The 12810-nt window shown below is 41.4% G+C and overlaps 1 protein-coding gene across 6 annotated transcripts in view; it reads left to right on the top strand.

The window, feature by feature from the left end:
- CALD1 (caldesmon 1) overlaps positions 1-12810 on the top strand; it is a 229284-nt gene that overhangs the window by 163836 nt on the left and 52638 nt on the right. For 5 of the 6 annotated variants that reach the window (XM_089679490.1, XM_089679491.1, XM_089679492.1 and 2 more), the window contains 2 exons: positions 7563-7691; positions 11009-12164. In XM_089679490.1, coding sequence (XP_089535616.1) covers positions 7563-7691; positions 11009-12164 — 1285 coding nt within the window. The remainder of the gene's footprint in view (positions 1-7562; positions 7692-11008; positions 12165-12810) is intronic. The other variant, XM_089679496.1, reaches the window with a different exon arrangement.

Genomic DNA, 12810 nt, shown 5'->3' with positions numbered 1-12810 from the left:
TTTCTGCCTTACTTTTGAAATAATTAGCTTTACTGAGATTGAAGCAGAAGCTATAGCTAAGAGGCACCCAAACGTCTGACAGTTGATACTCTGTCAGCTGCTTACCTTAATGCTAATGCTCTCTCCCAACCCCTAAGTGCACATAATAGTACCAAATAATGATACTTCTTGACTCCAGGGCTCAGTTACGTGATACTAGGCTCCATTCGCAAGGAACTCGCATGCAATATTTAGGTGTCTGGACACATTTTGCCTAAATATCGCATGCGATCCTGAAATTGCAAATTCACAGAAAGAAAGAAATAATTAAATGCATGAGGTAATTAAAGCGGATCTCCACCTAAAAGGGGAAGCTCCACTTGTCTGCCTCCTCCACATTTGTCACTTTTTGGGGGGGAGTGGGTATCTGGTTTTGGCAGGTACCCACTTCTGTCTCAGTTCGCTGCGGTGAACTGACCTGGAAGTTCAACCCTTGTCCCTTTCAGCTTTCTGGGAGACTTCACAGGTCCCAGAGGACTGCGGCCCATTCACAAAGCACAGTGTGCTTTGTGTATGCACAGTAGGAAGATGGCTACTACTACAGTTGCAAGAAAAAGTATGTGAACCCCTTGGGATTACGTGGAGTTTTGCATGAATTGGGCATAAAATGTGCTCTGAATGTCAGCTAAGTCACAGCAATAGAAGAACACAGTCTTCTGAACATAATACTACACAAACATTAGATGTTGCCATGGTTTAATTGCACATAACATGTAAACATTCACAGTGCAGGGAGGAAAAAGTATGTGAGGCCCTAGCTTAATGACTTCTCCCAGAGCTAATTGGAGCCAGGAGTGAGCCAACCTTGACTCCAATCAGTGTGATGATATTGGATGTGTTGCTGACAGCTGTCCTGCCCTTAAAAAACAGACACCTGTTTTGGGTTTACTGGTTTCAAGAAGCACTGTCTGATGTGAGCCATGCCTTGCAGAAAAGAGCTCTCAGAAGACCTACGATCAAGAATTGTTGACTTGCATGAAGCTGGAAAGGGTTACAAAAGTATCTCCAAAAGCCTTGATGTTCATGTGTCCACGGTAAGACAGGCTGTCTACAAATGGAGAAAGTTTAGCACTGTTGCTACTCTCCCTAGGCGTGGTCGTCCTGTAAAAATGACTGCAAGAGCACAGCGCAGAATGCTGCATGAGGTAAAGAAGAATCCCAGAGTGTCAGCTAAAGACCTACAGAAATCTCTGGCACATGCTAACATTTTTGTTGACACATCTACAATAAGGAAAATATTAAACAAGAATGGAGTACATGGGAGGACACCACGGTGGAAGCCATTGCTGTCCAAAAAGAATATTGCAGCATGTTTGAAGTTTGCAAAAGAGCACCTGGATGTTCCACAGCACTACTGGCAAAATATACTGTGGACAGATGAAACCAAGATTGAGTTGTTTGGGAAGAACACACAACACTATGTGTGGAGAAAAAAAGGCACAGCACACCAACATCAAAACCTCATCCCCACTGTAAAACATGGCCGAGGGAGCATCATGGTTTGGGGCTGCTTTGCTGCCTCAGGGCCTGGACGGATTGTTGTCATTGATGGGAAAATGAATTCCAGAGTTTATCAAGACATTTTGCAGGAAAACGTATGACCATCTGTCCGCCAACTGAAGCTCCGCAGAGGATGGGTGATGCAACAGGACAATGACCCAAAGCATACAAGTAATTCAACAAAACAATGGCTGCAACAGCACAGAATACGCCTTCTGGAGTGGCCCAGTCAGAGTCCTGACCTCAACCCGATTGAAATGCTGTGGCATGACCTTAAGAGAGCGATTCACACCAGACATCCCAAGAATATTGCTACACTGAAACAGTTTTGTGAAGAGGAGTGGTCCAAAATGACTCCAGATCGTTGTGCAGGTCTGATCTGCAACTACAGGAAACGTTTGGTTGAGGTTATTGCTGCCAAAGGAGGGTCAACCAGTTATTAAGTCCAAAGGTTCACATACTTTTTCCTCCCTGCACTGTGAATGTTTACATGTTATGTGCAATTAAACCATGGCAACATCTAATGTTTGTGTAGTATTATGTTCAGCAGACTGTGTTCTTCTATTGTTGTGACTTAGATGACGTTCAGAGCACATTTTATGCCCAATTCATGCAAAACTCCACGTAATCCCAAGGGGTTCACATACTTTTTCTTGCAACTGTATATACTACATGATATCACTGTGGTATTGTATTATACTATATAATACAGCTACTCTCCAATATATCTGTAATTGGGGCGTACTATATAATACTGCTATAATAGGGGTCTACTGGGTCAGTGTCTAATGTGAATGGATCTCTGTATATGGGGTTGTAGGATATATTTTGCACTATATAAATATAACAAAATAAACTTTTTAATCTGAAAAACAAAATCGTCACAGTTTGTTCATGACCTTTTGCTCCCTTTTTTTAAATCTTACTACTCTTCTCATCCAACATATGGTTATCGTCATAGTGTAATGCCTGTGGAGGGATTTTTTTATTGCACAATCATTGTCCTAATAAGGGAATAATTTTAGATGTTTTGGTGACGGAATCTAGAAAAAAATACAGGCTGTGTCTCCTTTGCTCTTGCTGATTGAAAAGGATACAGTAGGGCTTGCCAGGTTCACCCTCAGTTTGGCTAGCTGTCGTAACAATGTTGACAGCTTTATGTGACATTTAAAATAGACATGATGATTTTACAAGCGTCACCTTGTTCCAAGTTTTCCAAATGAAATGTTTCCCCTGGGCCAGGCGGAGACTGTGCGTCCCAAAAATCAGCCGTGTTCTGGTGGAATTTTGAAGCAGTGAATAACTATTTTTTTATTTGAATATTGTTTTAAAGTGATACTAAACCCACAACAGTAAAAATCAGTCTGTGTATGCAGTAAAGCTGTTTGATCCTTTCTTCTCTGCCCCTCCTCTTGTTGAAATGACCACCTGATACAGACTGAATCCGTAGTCACACGCACATGCTCAGTTTGGTGTGTATTGCTACAGAGGTTTTTTTTCTTGGGAGAGTGCATGTGATCAGCACAGGGCCAATCAGCACTGTCCAGACAGAGGGTCAAGGGTTTCATATCCTCCTAGAGCAGAAAGAAAACTCCTACAAGCGTTAACCAGTGCTTTGCTAAACTCACAAGACTGTTCTGACTGCTGATGAGAAAAGGTATTTAGCCATTTATATTTACTAAAATATTTGCATTTTCAAGTTGAGTGTACAGTGGTAGACCAGATCTAGTGAATGCAGGGTCCTGGGTTTAGTATCACTTTAAGTATCAACTTAATGAAAAGCTATTTTAATGACTGTTGGATATATAAGGCAGTGTTATTTTAATGTGTATGTCACTGCAAAAGAAAAAAAAACATAGGTGCTACATCTCTGCAATACCCATTTCCTCAACTTTTATCACTTTAAAGACCCTGCAAATGCAAACAATACCTGCTGACCTGCTAAAAAATACAGTCAGCTCTTAAGTCCTGTTGTGGGGCGACAACATACAGCTATAGGAATAGATTTTTATTGATCGTTGTGATGTTTTCCTAAAAAGAAAAATCATTGGTAATCTGATGACGAACAGTTGACTTTGTTGATAACAGATGAAAGATTACAGAAATATCAGTTTTAAGCTAGCCATAGATGGATCGAATATCAGCCAGTTCAGCATGGACCAGTGGAGAGTCAGTCCATCTAAAGGCAGGCTTGTTGTACTGAAATTAATCCATCGATCGACTTTAGTACAACCAGTCTGTCAGATTTTATTTCATGAAGTAGTGAACCAGAGCAGGGCCACAGACAGCAATATATACCTAATTTTGGGAATTACAAAGAAGCTACCCTTGTAGCCTCCCTCTGCACTGTAGGAGGTAAATGCTTGTTAACAATACAATCTAAGGTCCCTAACTTACATTCATACATACACAGGCCAATTTTAGACAGGAGCCAATTCACCTACCAGCATGTGTTTGGAGTGTGGGGGGGAAACCAGAGTACCCGGAGGAAACCCACACAGACACAGGGAGAACATGCAAACTTCAGGCAGGTGATGCCGTGGTTGGGATACGAACCAATGACCCTAGTACTGCCAGGCAGAAGTGCTAACCATTTAGCCACTGTGCTGCCCGGATGAAGAATAAGGTGTAATACCTCACTCCTCGCACTGGCTGGCTACCTCTATCTGTACGATTGGTCTCTCAAAACCTTTTCTATAAGGTATTCAAGGTCACAGTTGCGCAATGATGTTATTATGTTCAGTTCAAGGCAAAGAGGAGGGCGATGGCCCAACCACAAGTCAGAGTGGAGGTGAGCACTGGAAACCTATATATCATACCAAAGAGGGGCAACTGATAAATAAACAGGGACAGAGGGCTTTTTTCCAAAACAAGGATAAATGGGAGCTAATCCGGAGGTGCTTTGTTCCATTAAGAGATTCTCCTTATCTATATAACAAAAGCAGATACCATTTGTATATGTTTGTAAAAAAACTTTGTGATATGTATTATGGAGTAGAAAAGGATTTATCTTCTCAAGATGCTGTTTTTCCCTAAGGACTTTATTGCTTCAGAGACACAAAAGATTTTTCACAGATTACCTTCCTTCGCATACATATTTAATAGAGCAGATTAAGTATCTTCAGTGTGTAGAAATTCCTTCCACCAAGAAACACTATCCATTTTAGTGAAGGGCAGCCGACATGAGAAATGGGAGAGATGGATTACAGGTTGGTGTTATAGAGTCTGTAGATTATACAGTGTATGAAATCACAATTGAATTTTCACCATTTTTTGTAGAATTGCTTACAAAGAAAGTGTGCTTAATGATAATTGGTATTTGTGAACCTAAGTCACAGTATGTTAGCTATTGTTAAGTAAGTATTTCAGTGTAATGACTGAGGTGATTGTAACCATATTAGTGCATTTGCGGCAGCAACAATTGAGTACTGTCCGTGATACCTTTTATTTGCACTTACACCTTTGTGATCAGTACTGCTTGGACCTGAAGAAGGGGACACTCCCCAAAAGCTTGTCCTCAAAATTGTTTGTTAGTGCAAATAAAAAAAAGTATCACAGACAGTACTCAATTGTTTCTAGTGTAATGACTCAAACATTTCTCAAAAATGTTCTTGTTTTTCTTTACTAAAACTTGAATATGGACTGATATATTTTGAATGTGTGTCTTTGCCAATCTAAATGGTGAGTTTTGAAGTATATGCAAAGACAAAATATCTGTTTTTTAGAGAAGAATTAAAACCCCTATTAACCACTTGCCTACAGGGCACTTCGGGTCAAGCAACACTGTACCCATATGAAATTTGTATCATTTTTTTACACAAATAGAGCTTTCTTTTGGTGGTATTTAATTGCCACTAGGGGTTTTATTTTTTTTTCGCTATAAACAAGAAAAGAGCAAAAAATTTTAAGAAAAAAAAGTTTTTCTTTGTATCTAAAATTATAAAATTTAGGTAATTTTTCTCCTTCACTGATGTGCATTGATGAGGCTGCACTGATAGGCAGCACTGATGGGCACTGATAGGCAGCACTGATGGGCACGGATAGGTAGTACTGATGGGTACTGATGAGGTGACATGGATAGGCAGCACTGATAGGCGGCACTGATGAGCTGGCACTAATGATCCTGCATTGATAGGCGGCACTGATGGGCAGCACTGATGGGCAGCACTGCTGGGCACAGGTGGGTGGCACTGCAGGGCACAGGTGGGTGGCACTGATGGGTACAGGTGTGCGGCACTGCTGGGCATAGGTTGGTGGCACAGGTGGTGGCACTGCTGCGGATTGATCGTCAGGGCACTGATCATTAGTGCCCTGATGATCAGTGCCAATCCCTTCGCTGACAATTGCCAGTTCTCTGCATTATTTTCCTCACGCTAAGTGAAGCCGATAACCGGCAACTGTATTTACCCGGTGATCGCTGTGTCATTGGACACAGCTGATCACGTGGTAAAAGGCCATTGTGATTGACCGATTACCGTAGCCCGTGATCAGCTGTGTGCGGCGGCGGGGACAGGTGTGTGCCACTGGGGGCGTGCAGGGAGACGTGTCCTGGAATGACGTCCATGGACGTTGTCCCAGTATTACTCAATCTCGCTGTAGTCGTCCTTTGGCTATAGAGTGGTTGGGAACTGGTTAAAGCAGAGTTCATCCAAAAGGGGAAGCTCCACTTGTCTGCCTCCTCCCCCTCTCTACTGCTATATTTGACACCTTTTGGGGGGTTTGACAGGTACCCGCTCCCACTTCCGACTCAGTTTGCTGCAGCGAAGTGAGCCGGAAGTTAGGCCCCCTCCTCCCTCCCACAGTCTCCTGGGAACATTCACAGGTCCCAGAAGACTGCCAAACCAATCCAAGAGGAGCAGCGCAATTCGCACATGCGCAGTGGGCACCCGGCTGTGAAGCTGCAAGCTGTCACAGCCTGGTGCCCACAGCTAAGATGCTGGCGCCGTGGAGAGAAGAAGAAGAGAAGGGACAGTGCGGGTGAGCACATCGCTGGACCCTGGGACAGCTAAGTGTGTGGCTATTAAAAGGCAGCAGCTACAGTTTTTGTAGCTGCTGACTTTTATTAAACACAAAAACAGCTGGAGCTCATTAAGTTATTATTTTTGGTCTGTATCCCACAGGGGAAATTTCCCTTCACTTCCTGTCCTAAAGACACAACAGGACAGCAATGGGGTTGATTTACTAAAACTGGAGAGTGCAAAATCTGGTGCAGCTGTGCATGGTAACCAATCAGCTTCTAACTTCAGCTTGTTCAATTAAGCTATGACAATAACATTTGGAAGCTGATTGGTTTCTCTGCAGATCTGCACCAGATTTTGCACTCTCCAGTTTTGGTAAATCAACCCCAATCTCTCCAGTATACTGGATTCTCATCTTAGAGAATTGTTACAAGAATAAGTATCTCCACTAAAAGATTTGACCTCAGTTATTGCTCTGATGATAGTTCAAGAATTTTTTTAATTTAATTTTCTGTCTCCATGACAATTGTCACCAGGACAGATGGACATTCCAAACTGAGCAAATAATGAAAAGGCACATAAGCAGAGGTTACCTATGGTAAAAACTGTATTTCAAAATGACCAGCAGCAGACAGACATATGCAGCAAAATTCCTGTGCAATTTATAAAGTTATATGTAAACTCAAGTCATCAAGTCTGTGCTAAAGCACAACTCTAACCAAAATGTTTTTTTTTTTTTTTTTATTTCATTTTTGACAGAGTAGGAGAGGATGACAGATTTTGCCAACTTTTATAGTTGTCTTTGTACTTGTTGGAAATATTGCTTCTTGTGTGGTCACTAGATCAGGTAAAATATCTGACAAGGACACAGTCAGCAATAAAAACTCAACAGAAATGCTAACCCTTCCAAACCCACGCAAAATAAAATGTTGGGTTTTAAATTTCCTATTTTGACTAACAAAATGGCAATGGTACATTTATGTGATATTTATTTACGTATGCAAACAGAACATATTCATGAGAAATGTATCACAATGTAAAATATCTGTACCTCTCCCACTGCAGAGTTACCTATGAGAGAAATGACGATGATGAGGAGGAAGCTGCCAGAGAGAGACGCCGGCGAGCTCGCCAAGAACGGCAACGGCTGCAAAGGGATGACGGTGATGGGAATGAGGTGAACTCTCAGAATAGGTAAATACAGTTTTGTTTTTGTTTTTCTTTTGGTGGGGGGGTTATCAGTTTCATGCATCTTCATTGGTCACAATATGTTAAATTGAAAAGCCAGGGAAATACAAAGAAACACCCCTTAATCACCATCAAGTGTATGATAAAAATGCTAGCTTCCAGTAATCTTAACTCAAAAAACATACTTTTCTCTCCCCTCCACAATGTAAAAGAAGCCAATTTATTTTTTCTGTTTTTATTTAATTTTTCTTCATGAACCCTGCTCCTGATGCCTCTTGGGATATCCACGTCACACATACCAAAAGGCATTGGCTTCCACACAGTTCTGGAGGAGGGAGGGCCAGGCTGTACGTTATCAGGAAGGGGGGGGGGGGCTGGTAGAACATTTCTATGTACAAAGGATGGCCAAACATCAATCAAACATCATTTTTAGCCATCTGGCTAGTTTATCACAATATTGTATGTCCACTTGATTCATGTTCTGCCTTTGTTGCTTCTCAAAGAAAATGTAAAGACTGGTCCATGCAGTGGAAGACTGTGAATACATACCTCTCCAACATCAAGTCCAAAGCCTGCTGTGTTTAGGCGATACAGCCATCAGCAGTCTTGTAACCCTTCCAAGTATGTCAAATGCATGGTCCCCCACTCCAACCCTGCAAACTTACTTCTGTTGGCAGGAGGAAACAAAGCTCATAGGAGGTACAGGCATTCAAAACTATGTCCAATGCTGATGACTTTGCTGGAGGCTGTATCACTTGAGCACCTCAGATTTTGGTTAGAGGTGAGCATTCACAGTTTTCTGTTGCAGGGTCTGTCCTTTGTATTTTTTCGTGGGAAGTAACAATGTCACTAACATGAAGCGATGTCCGTGGAGCCCATCCTCACTCTGCCATCCAAATGCCAGAGCTCAAAAAAGGTTCAGGATCCTGACAACCAAAATCAATTTCCCTGGAGCATAAATTACCAAATAGTCTTGTGGGCAGATATATTCCATGATATATCCCATGCTGGCATGGGATTTCCTCCAGGTACTTAGGTTTCTTTCCACAATTCAAAGACATGCTGGTAGGTTAATTGGCTCAACTGAGTAAGTCCAAAGAAGGATGCCTCGCCTACAAAGTGCTTTGAGTCTCTAGAGAGAAAAGCGCTACAGAAATACAAATCTTTGTCGGATCCTCGCATAATAGCACAGTTTAAACATGGTCTCTGATCTTTCCCGGCTTAAAAAAAATGTATAAGTTGGACATACACTTTCTCTCCACATATATTCTAGGTCACTGACACAAAGTTTTGAACACAGAGGGTCAGTATGAGAGTCAAGCAACAAGCATTTGCAGAATGAACAATAGCAAAGGCAGCCTCTTTGTTTCTCTTAGGAAGACTTACATTAGAAGAATGCAGCCCTACAGTGAATGTTTTCACTCTCAAATTCTGCAAGTTCGATTTGTTTTAAGGAAAGGATAACTCATGGGAAAATGATAACACAAATAGTGAACTGTCTACGGAATGCCTAAACTGTCTGCAGAGGACTGGGAATCCAGAGTATCTGCAGTCGCCTTTAAGAATGTAAATATGGCAGTGAGTTAAAAGGGAGGTTGGAGGTGATTGTCAGCTTGTATGTTGGACATTACTTACATTAAATGGTTATATGAGAAGGAATTTCTTCAATTATTCTTGCTTTGTTGGTGAGTTCAAGGACCTAAATACCACTATGGTAGTGCAAAGTTATAAGTGATCTATAGGCTGTTAATGTGTATTTACAGTCAAAACTTTTGCTTTTGGTAGCACAGAAAACCTAAACCAAGTCTTTATAGCTGTCTGTGATAATGAGACCTTTTGTGCGGGCATGTGCCCTCATGTTTGTAATGCACTTCTGCTTGTGGCGACTTCTTAGTTTTGATCATGGGCATTGTGGATGGGTTGCCTCTTTTATCTAATAACTGTTTTATAATGTTTTCTATGATCTTGTTTGATTTGAGGCATGTAATCTATAAATCTGTGACTATGTGCTTTGGGTCATTTATTTTGTGGCTGGTTGCTGTTGTTATGTATTTTTATTACATTTCGGGCATTGGGGGGCGGTTCTGTAGCAATGGTGTTTTGATTGGTGGGTCTGGGCAAACATCATATTGTTTGTTGGTGAATACGTGTCCTAATTTTGTATTTCTATAATGGTGTGCTGGTGATACCTTTTATTTCAGACTTTTTTTACTGACATCGCCATCCATCATTTCAGTATGGCATACATCTCTTTTTGGGTATATGGCTGTAAGGAGTGAACTGATTTTTCTTAGAAATATAGGCCCACTGAACAGATTCCCACTCTGTATTTTCTTAGTGACCATTGTCACCAGGATAGAACGTGATGAAAAATCCAACATTTTACAGTTGTCACCAGAACGACAGATCAGGGGAAATCTAATAATAGGGACACCTGTTCTGGGGGCAGTTGTCTAAGAGGTGATTTCACTACACTTTAGTTAGGTTTCCTCTCTTCCTGTTGTGTGCTATCTATTCCCTGGGAAAAAAAAATGCTTTTGAGGTTGCAGCTTCTGAGTCTGTTTTTAGGAATGTCTGTTGCAGGTTTTTTTTTTACAAAGAATCAAACATATTGTATTAAAACTCAAAATAAAATTAAAAGAATAGCATGGCATTAAATTTTTTGGCCTGTTGCACACTTAGTCAAAGTGAAACTCCAGTATATTTATCTGTGCTTCCATTAAGGTAATAGACTTTAACTTCCTGTCCAGAAGGTATGAATAGATTGTGAGAAGATATGTCCTCAAAGTAAGGCTTTGACAGTTATTGAAGCAGGTATTCCCACTGAGAAATGTTTTGACCAATATACAATTAACTTACTTCCTGCCTTCAGCCTTCTCCACTTCTCTTCTAATTATGAACATTTCCTTACCAGTGGCAATGAGTGACAGCAGCAGGTATGCTGAGTTTGTAACCAGAAGCTGCGTCTGAGCTGCACCAAACAGTACCCAGTGACTTGGTAGATGTAGACACTGGGGCAAATCTGGAAGGCTTTCAAAGGCCGACTTGGTGTGGATTGAGTGGCAGGGCCATGGACACATTACAGGAGCAGTGATGTGCTTCACTCTGTTCCAGACCATGGCCTGTGCTGAAATCCAGCCAAAAACACAAGATTTCTTTAAGTGTGTCTTTTGATGCTATTTGCCTGAACGCATTGTATCACTCATAAATATCCTCCTGCGTTAGACAACTTCTGCTTTCCATAGCCCTTGGTGTTTAAGCAATTTTTTTTCATTATGCATACTTTTCAAAATAAATATTTTAATGATTATTTGTTTTAACAGCATTACAGTAGAAGAGAGCAGAACCAAGTCAATAACAAGCACAGACCTTTCAGCGGACGATGAGACTGCTTTGTTGGATAGGCTGGCCAGGCGAGAGGAAAGGCGCCAAAAACGTCTAAAAGAGGCAATGGAACGTCAGAAGGAATACGATCCAACCATATCAACCAATGAAAGTTTCTCGATTTCTAGAAGCACCAGGAATGGAGAGAATGAAGTCCAAGAAAATGATACTTCTCCAAATGTGAATGACTCAGACCTTCATCAAGAAAAACACAAAGTGGAAGAGACTGAAACAGTAGAGGAATTTACTGAGAAGAACGATAGTAGAGAAGTGCAAGACGAAGAAGTAGAAACAGATCAAGTTGAGGTCAAGCAGGAAGTTCAGGAGGAGACACCTGAGGAACCTCTTGTAGAGGAGAATCAGGTAGAAATGACTTTCCAAATTAAAAATATGGATGTATCTAAGGCTAAAACGTATGGGGAAGTAAGGATAGAGGCATTAGTATCTAGAGATGACAGCGAGCAGGAGAAGAGAAAGACAGACAGTAGTGAGGCTGCGGAAACTGAGAGGAATAAGGCAGAGAAGAAGGCTGCTGAGGAAAGGGAACGTATAGAGGAGGAGGCTAAATGGGAGGAAGAAAAAAGGGAGAAAGCTGAGGCAGAAAGAAAGGCTGCTGAGGAGAGGGAAAGGATTGAAGAGGAAAAGAGGGAGGCAGAGGCGCAGGAGAGGTTGGAAGCAGAGGAGAGGCAAAAGATTAAGGAAGAGGCAAGACTCGAGGCTGAGAAGAAAGCAGTTGAAGAAGAGGAAAGGATAGAGGCAGAACGAAGGGAAAAAGAGAGCGCTCAGGCAGAAGAGAGGCAGCGTCAGAAAAGGATGGAAGAAGAGAGGAGGGTGGAGGAAGAGAGGATAAAAGCAGAGCAAAACAGGGCTGAGGAGGAAAGGAAGAGAAAAGATGCAGAGGAAAAGAGAAAGGCAGAAGAGAAAAAGGCAGCAGAGGAAAAGAAAAAAGCAGAAGATAAAAAAGCAGCCGAGGAGAAGGCTAGGTTAGAGGCCAAAAAGAAGGAGGATGAGAAAAAGGAGAAGAGACCAGACAGCAAACAGGTAAAAGACAAGAAGGTGGAGGAAAAGATTCATCCGGCCTTCCTAAAGAAGCAGGTACCTTTTTTCCTCCCTCTGGCACTTTTTGCACCTGTTTTTTGGAAAATGGAATGCCAGCCAGAGTTTTGTGCCTTGCTTGCACCCAGTTTGCAGTCCTGTAAAATGTACTGTCACCTCCATGAGAATTTTATTTGCTGACAGCTCGGAATTTTCCTTAACACATTGCTTGCTGCTTTCACTTTTCAAATGCATGATCATTCTTCAAGCTTTTCTTTGTTGGAGGGTTAAATTAGCATGTCCTAGAGATAAGAGGTTGGCATTTTGAGTCACTTTTTTGGGTGTCACGTTTGCAACCAGCATTTGTGTGTGTATCACTAGCTTCCACACCACAAACCTTCACTGAGTGAACATCAACAAAATGGCTTTCAAAAAGCTTATTTAAATAGATATCGGTGGAAAAAGTTATTAAAGCCACTTAAAATGCCACCGGAATTAAAATAAATAAATATATATATATACACAGGGTATGTGTGTGTATGTGTGTATATATATATAAAGTTTAAATGACCCCAGGAAGACTTAAACCGTAAACACAGGAAAACATTTTCAGAAAGTAGAAGAAAAGAGACAACCAAAAGCAAATTTTCCCTAAATGCTACCATCCCTTCTTTCTCTGTGATTCAACTCCCAGTTACAGGAATCT

Source organism: Staurois parvus, unplaced genomic scaffold (assembly GCF_062004578.1).
Source record: "Staurois parvus isolate SC_StPar_1 unplaced genomic scaffold, SC_StPar_1.0 ptg000225l, whole genome shotgun sequence".
Taxonomy (NCBI): Eukaryota; Metazoa; Chordata; class Amphibia; order Anura; family Ranidae; genus Staurois; species Staurois parvus.
Note: the sequence above shows the minus strand (reverse complement) of the source record. Positions and strands in the feature narration are given on the sequence as shown.